The sequence below is a fragment of the Mesoplodon bidens genome (genome assembly GCF_964165515.1).
Source record: "Mesoplodon bidens genome assembly, chromosome: 1".
Classification (NCBI taxonomy): domain Eukaryota; kingdom Metazoa; phylum Chordata; class Mammalia; order Artiodactyla; family Ziphiidae; genus Mesoplodon; species Mesoplodon bidens.
Window position 1 is genome coordinate 31,851,331 of NC_138176.1, and position 12,949 is coordinate 31,864,279.

General features: G+C 45.2%; 1 protein-coding gene across 1 annotated transcript in view; it reads left to right on the forward strand.

The window, feature by feature from the left end:
* Nucleotides 1-10,939: 10,939 nt before the first annotated feature.
* ARHGAP19 (Rho GTPase activating protein 19) overlaps nt 10,940-12,949 on the forward strand; it is a 56,522-nt gene continuing 54,512 nt past the window's right edge. The window contains exon 1 of the mRNA XM_081243028.1: nt 10,940-11,018. Within this exon, the coding sequence (XP_081099154.1) occupies nt 10,963-11,018 (56 nt within the window). The 5' untranslated portion in view covers nt 10,940-10,962. The remainder of the gene's footprint in view (nt 11,019-12,949) is intronic.

The window sequence follows — 12,949 nt, forward strand, 5'->3', positions numbered from 1 at the left end:
TTTTAGAGACCAGCAGCATCCCTGAGTGATGAGCCTTGGAAGCAGCAAAGCAGACACAGGCTTGCTCCTTTTCCCCTCCCTTCATTGCCTCCCAGCTCCCAGACAGGGAGGCTTTAGGAGCTGGGCTGGTTGGGGAGGAGGGATTTGTACTGAGAGAATTTAAGAGATTAGGGGATTCACACTGAGATGCAAAGAGGTGCTAATGAGTTATTAAACACCTCTCTGTACAGTAGCAGCTACAGAAAACTGGAAACACTGGGAAAGCAGAAGTTGAAAATGTCTTAGAGACTGCTTATAAGGCAGGGGAGATAACTGTCCACTGGTTAAACGGGGTGCTAGGAATAGTCAGGTCTGTAACTCAGTAGTTAAAATGGATTAAAGGATTGGGCTAACACTGGTGCAACAGTGTGGAGTATTTTGCCATTTATAAAAGTAGAAAGGACTCAAGATTGGAAAGAAGGTTTAGAGGGATGCAGCCCCAGAGGTGGAGACTGGAGTAATGTACTGAGTTGAATAGGGTCCCTTCCAAATTCATGTCCACCAGGAATCTGTAAATGTGACTTTATTTGGAAATAGGGCCTTTGAAGATGTAATCAATGTAATGTGAGGTCGAACTGGATTAGGGTGGGCCCTCATCCAGTGGCTGGTATCCTTTTACAAGAGGGAAATTTGGACACAGAGACACACAGGGAGGATGCCATGTATGGACAGAGGCAGAGATTGGAGTGATGTTTGCCACAAGCCAAGAAACACCAAGGATTGCCAGCAATTACCAGAAGCTAAGAGAGAGCATGGAGCAGCTTCTCCTGCCAAGTCCCCAAGAAGGAACCGGCCCTGCCAACCGACACCTTATTTATATCAGACTTCTGGCCTCCAAAGCTGTGAGAAAATAGATTTCTGTTGTTTTAAGTCACCAGGTTTGTGGTAATTTGTTACAGTAGCCCTGGGAAACCTAGTGCAAGCAGTTTCAAGGAATTGTTTAAAATGTGTAAGTTATGGAGATTCAGTGGAAAAACTGAAGGCCTGAGAGCCTCTCTGATGGTTTTGAGTTATCCTAGGCCCAGCCAGATCTACCATTAGAACAGGAAAAAAGAATGAAGAGATGAAAAGACAAGGGGCCACTACACCCTCATTATATTTTTTTAAAAATATTTATTTATTTATTTGGTTGCACCAGGTCTTAGTTGTGGCAGACGGGCTCCTTAGTTGTGGCTCCAGGGCTCCTTAGTTGTGGCATGCAAACTCTTAGTTGCAGCATGCATGTGGGATCTAGTTCCCTGACCAGGGATAGAACCTGGGCCTCATGCATTGGGAGTGTGGAATCTTATCCACTGCGCCACCAGGGAAGTCCCCCTCATTATTGTACATTTTTGTTTTTGTTTTTTAATCTGGTTGTGCTGAGTCTTAGTTGTGGCAGGCAGGCTCTTTTTAGTTGCAGCTCACAGGATCCTTAGTTGCGGCAGGCGGGCTCCTTAATTATGGCATGTGAACTCTTAGTTGCGGCATGCATGTGAGATCTAGTTCCCTGACCAGGGATCGAACCTGGGCCCCATGTATTGGGAGTGCGGAGTCTCATCCACTGCGCCACCAGGGAAGTACCCCCCCCCACTCATTGTATGTTGATCATGTGTAAAAAAAATGGCTATGTCAGGAACACATTTCTACAGGGACTATTAGGATGATCCTACATAGGCTGATGCAGTTAACGCTCTTATTTCTGGGACTGTAGAAAAGACTGCACTGCCTTTGCCAAACCATGGCAGTGGGGATGGAAAAGTAGATGCTCAAACTTACAGAGTGATTGGCTATAGGTGTCAAGGGAAGGCAGTCTTGGATCTGCAGAGGCTTTGTGTCTGTCTGTATGCCTGGGTGTCAACAGAATCGGAAATCAGGAGACACATGGTCAGGTAGTATAATTCAGAATTTTAAAAAAAGACTTTAGTTTTATTTATTTGAATAGATAATACAGCCACGTGGTTCCAAATTCTAAAGGTCAAAATAAGTACAGTGAGGGCCTCCCTGGTGGCGCAGTGGTTGAGAGTCCGCCTGCCGATGCAGGGGATGCGGGTTCGTGCCCCGGTCTGGGAGGATCCCATGTGCCGCGGGGCGGCTGGGCCCGTGAGCCATGGCCGCTGGGCCTGCGCGTCCGGAGCCTGTGCTCCGCGGCGGGGGAGGCCGCAACAGTGAGAGGCCCGCATACCGCAAAAAGAAAAAAAAAAAAAAAAAAAAAAAAATAAGTACAGTGAAAGAAAGCCCTCCCCCAATTCCTGTCCTCAGCCACCCAGTTTCCCTTCCTGGAGGCAAACTATACTAACATTTGTTGTATATTCTTTTCAAATATATTTTATGCATTTACATATATATTTTCTATATTCTGCCTTTGTTAAATAGTAGTTATAACAGAGGCTGCAGTTTGCCTCCCAGTTACTATCCTTCCCTTCAACACCAAGTTGTAGCAGCACCAGAGCCATAGACCACATTTTCTGGCTTCTCCTACAGCTAGATGGGGCCATGTGATTAAGTTCTGGCCAGTGAGGTGTAAGTGAGAAGTGTATGGTATTTTTGGTAAATCTCGCTATTAGGAAGGGGGCCAAGTGCCTCTCTTTTTCTTTCATCTTGTCTCCTGGAATGTGGATGTGATGTTTAGAGCTCTAGCAGCCATATTGAACTAAGAAAGAGCAGTGAATTTGAAGGAATCTCAAACGAGGTCTGGAGACACAAATACAGTCCTAGACTTCCTGCCTCCAGATCTCTTCTATGTGAGAAAGAAATAACATTCTATCTTTTTTAAAAAAATTTATTTACTTAATCTACTTATTTTTGGCTGTGTTGGGTCTTTGTTGCTGTGCACGAGCTTTCTCCAGTTGCGGCGAGTGGGGGCTACTCTTCGTTGAGGTGCACGGGCTTCTCATTGCGGTGGCCTCTCTTGTTGCGGAGCACGGGCTCTAGGCACATGGGCTTCAGTAGTTGGGGTACGCGAGCTCAGCAGCTGTAGCTCACGGGCTCTAGAGTGCGGGCTGAGTAGTTGTGGCGCAGGTGCTTAGTTGCTCTGCAGCATGTGGGATCTTCCCGGACCAGGGCTCAAACCCGTGTCTCCTGCATTGGCAGGCGGATTCCCAGCCACTGCGCCACCAGGGAAGCCCAGCATTCTGTTTTGTTTAAGTCAACCAGGAACTTTTAAAAGACAATGCTAATATAATCAGAAAATCATCAAAGGTGATTTGGAGGGCAATGCCGGTCAGGCAAGGCCTATGGGAAGTACTCAGATCAGGAAATGAAGCAGATAATAACAGTAACTACCATATATTGATTAATTTTTTAACAGTTTTATTGAGATATAATTTACCATAAATTTCACACATTTAAAATGTACAATTCAATGTTTTTTTAGTATATTTAACAGAGTTATGCAACCATCACCATAATCTAATTTTAGAACATTTGCATCACCCCCCAAAGAAACTTTGCATCCATTAGCTATACAGAAAAGCACTTTACAGATATTATTTTCTTTAATCTTCCAATAACCTCTGAGTTTAGTATTATCCTTTTTCATGGATAAGAAAACCTAGTCCCAGAGTTAAGAAAACTTGTGCAAGGTCACACAAACTACCAGAGCCAGAACCAGGATTCAAACTCAGTTTTGGTTGATGCCAAAGCCTGACCTTCTCAAACCACTACCCAGGTGCTGTTACCCAGGTTCTGCAATCTGGTCTTTTAACTCTGCCTGGTTCTTGTTCCCCAAGGTCTGTTTCTTTCTTCCAGTGCCTCTGCCAGTTTTCATGCCTTATTTCTGGTCCCGTTGCCCATGCTCTTCATGTTTCCTTGACTGGGCTCATGCAACTTGTGTCTGGGCCCTAGCTTCTTTCCCTTTAATCCACTCTTCTGGCAGATCAACTTCCTAATGCCCAGCCCTGCTCAGGTTACTCACCACCCCCACTCTGAATAGGTCCACATTACCTCCTGAGTAAAACCCTCAGCTTCTTAACATGGTATCCAGAACTCAGAGGCCTGGCCCTGGTCCACTCATCCAACCTTATCTTGACCCTACAGAAGCCCTTTGCTCTTGTCACACTGGGCCCTTGCCAGCTTCCAAATGCATCTAAAATGTTCCTGTCTCCCCATGCTTAGTCCTGTTCTTTTTGCAGAGAATGTCATCCCCCCAAATTTCTACCCATCTAAATCTTACTCAGTCCAGCCAGAAACCTCCTCCAACAGGCAGTGGTTCCTCCTGCCCTCTGCCCTCCCACCCCATTCAGTTCCCCCAGTGGGGCTCTTACTGCATACTTCCTTTCCGTATTTACTTGGGTTGGCCTAGACTGTAAAATCCAGAGTCCTCGGATTGGCCAGAGTTATTTTGCCCACTCCTTTAGCCAGAGATGGCATCAATGCCACACAAAACGCACAGAGGATAGAAGAGCAGAGGACCCCTAAAGTGATGCTGGATGCATTGAAACAAAAACTTGTGTCCAGTAGTGGTGGGATGTAGTTTTAAGACCTGAGTGACCTCACTATTTCACTTATTACTTCTTTGATTTATTTGATTCACTTGTTCCTCTATTCATTGAATAAATAGTTGAGTGAGCAAAATCAAATACACTCCTTAACCCACAGAACGTACAGTCTAGTGGGAGAAGCCAAAATGAATCAATCATATAAACAAATCTAGAAATGCAGCAAATATAAAACGATAATCTGAGACACGGTTATTGAATCCTCCCAAGAAGGTTTTCAGGTTTCCTAATCCACATGATTGTGTAAATTATTTTAACTGGGTGACAAGCATTTTATTTCACAATTAAAGCGGTCCTTTAAATTTGCATGTTCCAGAAGAGGTACCTTTGGGTTTAATTCACACTGAAGTGTGAATGAATGAGCAAGGCAGCCCCCTCTTCCTACATCCTTGAAAGAAGATGGATCCTATGGTTGAGGATGACTGCAGAGGCCTAAGGGGGCTAAAGGACAATTTCCTTTACTTTCTGATTTTGATTGGGGGACACTTTGAAGCTGCCTCTGAAGGCTTCTGTCTACAGGACAGAGAGGTGGGGAAGCCATTGGGCCTTTGCTGACCTTCACCCTTCTTAGTTGCTATGGAAACTTTATGTGCAAAATTTCTCTCTATACCGAAACAGCCGCCACAAGAATGGGTTAGAGTGGCAGGAAAAAAGGATCCCTCCAGGCTTCAGCTCACATGACAGTGGAGATAACACCCAGCACGGAGAGTTCATAATGTACTGGCCCATTCCTGAACGTCACATATATGTTACTGCTTTGAAACTTAACCATCAGCACATGGGGCCTCCTCACCTGAGGTTTGGGGTTTTTGATTACAGCACCAGAGAGATTCCAATTCAAAACAATTTGGTCGGTTTGCGGGTCTTCCAACTCACCCTGCAAGACTCAAGACCACTGCTGCCTCCCTCAGACCCCGCCCCACGTCAGGCCAGGCAGCTTCAGGCTTTCAGAGAATTTGGTCCCTGCCTCTGCTGTGGCCCAGAGAGCCTGGCCCGCTTGCCCTCCAACTACAGTCTGAGCTTTTGGAAGGTAGGATTCATGGCTCATTCAACTCTGTAGCCCCAGCGCTGAGCCCAGTGCCTGACAGATGGCGACCCCCAATCAGAAATGCCCCGGGGCTGCACATGCTTCCAGTTCTCCTCTCTGCCAGCCTCTTGCCACTGACCTGGCTGTTTCCCAGCTTGTTGTCCTGGCTGGGGAAAATGACCCCCAGAACTTTTACTCTGAGGTTCCAGCCCCGAACTCGGTCATTTTTAGCTGCACAGAATTGGTTCCTCTTTCCTTCACCTCATTGAGTTCCCTCCCCCGCTCTCCGGCCCTGTGGCCAATCTTGAAGAGGATTCTGTAGCAGAGCTGGACAGTTTCCTTTTTTCAACATGTGGAATAATGTAGATGTCAGTCTTTAGTGTGTCTGAAGGAGAATGAAGGGTTAAGCTCTGCCCCAGCCCAGAATAATCAGATGCCCCAGGAAGTAAAAAATTGGGAATGATTTGTAGCACACATTTGTCCTTTAATTTTTTCCCATTTTTGTAGGTAATTCCCCACTGGGAGAGCTTTGTTGGGAGACAGACCTTCCCCCAGGCAGAAGGGAAGAGGCAAGCAACCTAGGCCAAGTCAATCAGATGTTCTCCCTGATGACTTTGCCTCTCCAGGGGGTGACGTGGGGACCCACGAACAGGTGGGAAATCAGCAGAGAGGTGACTGTGAGTCAAGTGGCACTGAATGGACTGACCTTGGCTGAGTTTCCAGCTCCCTAGCCTCCTTCCTTCCTGCCAGCTCTTCAACCTAGTATCCTTCCAACAAATCCAGTTTCTGTTATGGTAGCCAAAGTCAGTTTCCAGGGCTTGCCACCCAGATTGACATAAATCTAAATGTACACCTGGAGGGGATAGTTAAAATAAACCAGGGAACATCTATAATGTGGAATACTACACAGCAGTTCAAAAGAGTAAGGGCAGGGAATTCTCTGGTGGTCCAGTGGTTAGGACTCTCCCTGGTCAGGAAACTAGGATCCCACAAGCCGGGCGGCGTGGCCAAAAAAAGAAAAAGGGAAGAGTAATGGCGGCTTTAGGGGTACGACACGGAAAAGTCTCTAAGATGCATGTATAAGGATAATATGTACAGCATTTCACCATTTATCTAAAAATTAAAATTATGTATTTCTCTATGTATGTAGGTATTACTGTTAGAATGAGACACCATGAGAGAGCGACGTTTTGTTATGCCTGTATCTCCAGGCCTAGAACAGTGCCTGGCACGTAGTAGGCATTCAATAGATATTTGTTGAATAAATGTATTGTGTAGAAAAACATCTGAACAGACACAAACAGAAAATAGTGGTTTCTTAGAGGAGGGACTAGAATGTGGGGAGAGGTCAACAAAGGAGATTTTACCTGTATTATTATTATTTTTTTTGTGTGTGAGTGGTATGTGGACTTCTCACTGCCGTGGCCTCTCCCGTTGTGGAGCACAGACTCTGGGCACACAGGCTCCGGACGCACAGGCTCAGCTGCCATGGCCCACGGGCCCAGCCGCTCCGCGGCACATGGGATCCTCCCGGACTGGGGCACGAACCCACGTCCCCTGCATCAGCAGGCGGACTCTCAACCACTGCACCACCAGGGAATCCCTACCTCTATTATGTGAATTTTTTTTTACAAGGAAAATATCTTCATGTATTACGTGTGTAATTAAACAATATAAAAAGAAAAGAGCTAAATATTAACAGATGATGAAAAAGACATTAAAATAATGATTCCAAAGACTTTATCATAACAAATACAAGTTTTCTGGCAAAGGAAAGGGGGAAAGAAAGAAAGGGATATTACAGGTGAGTACATGATATTTTGGTGGGACTGTTGGCCTTTTTGACAAGAGAACAAATCATTACATTTTTTAGACTTTTTTCTTTTTTTAATGTTCAATAAGCACCCTCACCCTATCCCTATCTAGGCTCATTACTGATGTAAGGCTCAGAAATGCTTATTGTACACATGATATTTTTATATTTTGGTATGGGCATCAAAATGTCCTGCTTTAATTCAAGCCGAGGGAACAGCAAGAACAAAAGTGGAAAACAGATGCATCTGGGGACTCCAAGTCACTTGCATTGTTGGAGGGTGGGGTTAGAAGTGGGGAGGGGAGAGGATGATGCTGGGGCTGGGGTCATGGGCAGATCCTTCTTTTCTTTCTCTTCCATCTTGTTCCTTCTTTTTCTTCCCTCCTATATTTCCTCCTCCTTCCCCCCCACCGCCCCTGAGGCCAGGGCCTGGAAACACAAAGAAGATTCGAATACCACATCTGCCCAAAGCTCCAGGTCTGTTGGGGTAGGTAGATGGATTTGCAGTCACATTTGTGGCAGACTCACGTCCATGCCTCTGCTCTTCAACCGTCCTTTAGAGCCCTGGCCTTCTTCCCTTCTCCACACTTCTGAATTCTTGCGAGTCTGTTCTCTACTTTGGTATTTAGTTTTTCATAATTCTAAGCTGTCTTTTGTTGTATGTGACTTACGTGTGTCCATTTTGTCTCCCTGAGTCCACTGTAAACTCCTTGAGGGCTGGGGCCACTTTTCTTTGACCTTTTGTTCAGCCAGGCTGTTGGAAACAAGAGGACTTTCTGAACTTTCAAGAATGCCTCCTGTACAGCTGTGCTTATCATCGCTCTAACAATCAATAACTAGACTGGGTAAGGAAGATGATCTCGGGGGAGCCGTGACATCCTCTCAGAAACAGGGTGTGCAGGCTTGTCGGCTGGGGAGTAATTTTAGAGCACTCAGCAGTGATACTTTCATGTAATCAGAAGTCACAGCAGGACAGCTGGTTTTGAGGAGGGACACTCCCCTCTCCAGGTTAACCGATTAAACTGTAACCTCAAGTGTAATGTATGGTCCTTATCACACAGCAATGGAGATAGAAGTGTTATCTGAGAAGGGAGTTTGGCATTCTTCTTTTTTTTTTTTGGGCCTCACTGCGGAGCATGCAGGATCTTAGTTCCCTGACCAGGGATCGAACCCGTGCCTCCTGAACTGTAAGCTCGGAATCTTAACCACTGGACCACCAGGGAATTCCCATGGAGTTTAGCATTCTTAATATTCATCATCTCACCTTGAACATTTATCTAGACTTAGTGTGTGCCAGACACTGCTGTGAAGCAGCTCCTCAGAGATTATCTCATTTAATCTTCACAATACCCCTCTGCGAATTATCATTGTCCTCACTTTACAGAAAAGGAGATAGAATCAGAAAGTTAAGTAACTTGTCTGGGGTCACACAGCTAGAAGTGATGGAGCCAGATTTGAGTCTAGGCTCACTAACTCCAGAGCCCATGCTCTTAACTACGGTGCTGTAGTTCCCCAAACATGAAGGACTTTGTGTAAAAAATGTCATCAGAACAGATGAACCAGAAATATGGTGTTCTTCCTAGTTGTAGTGGTAATATTTTAAAGTTTTGAACATTTCTTCTGTGTGAAAGCATCAGTTTAATTCAGTCAGTCAATTAATTCATGTCCTGGGTGTCATGGGGCCGGCGGGGGGGAGGGAAACCTGTTCACACTTCAGGGAAAGGGCAGAATTTGAGCCTTGGGTTCCCTGCTTTGTATATACAGCAGTTATGCAACCTGGATTTTCCAAGGCTGTCTGGGGTTCAGTGAAAAATTTCACTGATATGTATTTGTTGAATTTTGCATTTCTTTTCGTGCATTTGTACAATAAGGACAATTTATTAAACATAAAACTAAATGCAATTTTATTTAGACACTTTTACCAAACTTATAAATTCACCAGTTGAAATAATCTATTAGAATTCTTGATTCAATTTTTGATTTGGATAATAGAGCCTGAGGATTTACTTGTCCATTTGCTGAAAAAATATTTTTTGAAGGCCACTATGTGCCACATGCCACAGGGAGCAAAATAGATGTAGCCTCCACCCACATGTGGCAGGAAGTCTAGTTGGGAACACTCCCGTGAAGCCAATGGTCACACAAACTATATAAGTTGTAATAAGAACAATGAAGGAAGAGTACAAGTGCTATGTGAAAGTTTAGTAGGGGAACTGATTTATTCGGGGTGGGGCATGGAAGGCATCTGAACCAGTGACTTTTATTCATTTTTTGATTTATTATTATTATTTTTTGCTGCACCACACGGCTCTCGGGATCTTAGATCCCCGACCAAGGATCAAACTCAGGCCCCGGCAGTGGATGTGCAGAGTCCTAACCACAGGACCACCAGGGAATTCCCTGAACCAGTGACTTTTAAACTGAGATGTGAAATGTAATAAAGCAGGCCAGCCAGAAAAACAACAGAGCAAAGGCTTTTGAGAAACTGAAATATATGTGGGTAGAGCTTAGTGAAAGAGAAGGAGAGTGCTGGGAGATCTTCAGGTGAAAGGATGTCAGAAGGAGCAACAAGAAAAATATTCCTAGAAAAATCCAGCAGAGAAAAATAATACAGAGAAAAAATTAATGCTTTAAGTTTACAATGTCCTCACATCTGTTGCCTCAGTTAATCCTCATCAGAAGCCCATGAGGCAGGGAGGGCAAGCATAATTATGGTTATTTCTCCCACTGAGGATTAAAGCTCAGCCAGGGACAAAATTATGCAGGTTTTTATCTCCATGATTCAGATCAGAGAGGCAAACTCTGTGGGTTCTTTGGGAAGCTGGAAGGGAGCAGGTGGAATGAAGAAGTGATCCCCCCGGTATGCTGTCTAAAGAAAGCACGCTGTGAACTAAATTTAATAGGTACTTCTTGGCTCCCACTCTGTACCTACAATTCTGGGTATATCAATCTGTATCAGGACAGAAAATGAATCTTGCATTTTAGAGAGTGATTCTTTTTTTTTTACTTTTTTTTTTTTTTTTTTTTTTTTTGCGGTATGCGGGCCTCTCACTGTTGTGGCCTCTCCCATTGTGGAGCACAGGCTCCGGACGCGCAGGCTCAGAGGCCATGGCTCACGGGCCCAGCCGCTCTGCGGCATGTGGGATCTTCCCAGACCAGGGCACGAACCCGTGTCCCCTGCATCGGCAGGCGGACTCTCAACCACTGCGCCACCAGGGAAGCCCGAGAGTGACTTTTAAAGTCACTTTCAAGTTCAACAGATCTGTAATTCTGAGTTTTATACATCAGGACAAATTTGAGCATTGGCTTGGTATTTCTGACTTGAACCTAAAAGTCGGTGGAATCCGAAGGGTTAATCAAAATGAGAAACTACAACTCCCGGCAGGCCTCGGGGCTGGGTTCCCCGCTCCTTTCTTTTCCGCCAAGACCGGGGGCGACCAAGGACGGTTAGTTATTTGAATAGACCTATAATATCATGAAGCTGTTTAGGTTGAGGAGGGCCGGTCAAACCATCCAATCGTGTAAAAGAGGGGGAAACACCTTAGCCAATCCAAAGGCAGGGGGGCGGGGGCGGGGTTGGGGGTGGTGAAAGAAGTTTACTGACTAAGATGGCGACTGAGGCACAGAGTGAAGGGGAGGTGCCAGCTGGCGAATCTGGCCGGAGGTGAGACGAGCTCTTTGGTCCAGCTGCCTTGGAAACGAGGCCGTGGGCTGGTCGTACTGATGCCCTTCCCTCGGGTCACGGTGACCCAACGGGGCCGGGCTTTGTTCCTTTCTCCCGCGGCGTTTCTCATCTTCGCGCCTGCGGGAGCTGAGGCGCGGTGTTCCGGCCGCCGCGCTGGGCTCCAGCTGGGCCCCCGCTTGGTCCTGCTGATGCCCGTTGGGGACTACCAGCGGCGTTGGCTGCAAACCGACCAGTTGGTGGTGGCAGCGCTGCCTGCCTTTGCGCTGAGACTCATCTTGATGGTGAGGAGACTCAAGCCCAGAGCTGTTAAGCGAATTTCCTAACGTCTAACAGCGCAGAGAGAGAACGCGTCAGTCAGTACTTTTTAATCTCTTCCGAGGCAGTTTATGTAGTTAAGTCGGAGGACAGATTTGAGTGTCAGTTGGAAATGGGTTTGAGTCCTTGGGCCAGTTAAACATTTAAAAAATTTTATTGTAACAAAAACACTTAACATGAGATCTACCCTGTTGGTACAATTTTAAGAGTACAATAAGTACTGTTGACTATAGGTACAGTGTTGTACAGCAGATCTCAAGAGCTTGTTCATTTTGCTTAACTGGAACTTTATGCCTGTTAATTAGTAACTCCCCATTCCTCCTCTTCCAGCTGCTGGCAACCCCCATTCCACTCTTTAGTTCTTTGAATTTGATTATTTTAGATACCTCATGTAAGTGAATACCTCATATAAGTGGAATCAGTTGTCTTTCTGCAACTGTCTTATTTCAGTTAGCATAATGTCCTCAAGGTTCATCCATGTCACATATTGCAGAATTTTCTTTTTTAAAGGCGAGTAATATTCCATTCTATGTGTATACTACATTTTGCTTGTCTGTTCGTATGTTCGTGGACATTTAGGTTGTTTCCACATCTTGGCTGTTGTTAATTATGCCTCAGTGAACGTGAGAGTGCTAATAATTCTTTGAGATCTTTTTTTTTTTTTTTTAACAATATTTTTTTTCCCAAATGTTGAGCCTTCCTTTAATTTATTTATTTTTTTTATTTTTGGCTGTGTTGGGTCTTCGTTTCTGTGCAAGGGCCTTCTCTAGTTGTGGCAAGCGGGGGCCACTCTTCATCGCGGTGCGCGGGCCTCTCACTGTCGTGGCCTCTCTTGTTGCGGAGCACAGGCTCCAGACGCGCAGGCTCAGTAGTTGTGGCTCACGGGCTTAGTTGCTCCGTGGCATGTGGGATCTTCCCAGACCAGGACTCGAACCTGTGTCCCCTGCATTAGCAGGCAGATTCTCAACCACTGCGCCACCAGGGAAGCCCTCTTTGAGATCTTGATTTCAGCGATTTTGGATAAATACACAGAAGTGAGATTGCTGGATCATATGGTAGTTCTAGTTTTAATTTTTTTGAGGAACCTCCATACTATTTGCTATACCACTGCCCTATTTTGCTTTCCTACCAACAGTGTACAAATGTTCCAATTTCTCCCCATCCTCACCAACATTTGTCTTTTGTTCTTGTTTTTATTGCGGTGTGTGGGCGCTCTAGGTGTGGCACGCGGGCTCAGTAGTTGCGGCACGTGGGCTTAGTTGCCCCGTAGCATGTGGGATCTTAGGTCCCCAATCAGGGATTGAACCCGCGTCCCCTGCATTGGAAGGCCGATTCTTAACCACTGGACCACCACGGAAGTCCCAACATGATTTTATATATAGAAAACCCTTAAGACACTAACAAAAAAACTGTTAGAAATAAACAAGTTTAAGTTTCAGGATACAAAATCAACCTACAAAAATCAGTTGTGTTTCTATACAGATAGAATGAACTATCTGTAAAGGATATTAGAAAAAGAATCATCTTTACAGTAGCACCAAAAAGAATAAAATACTTGGGCCAATTTTTTTTGTTTTTTTGTTTTTGTTTTTTTT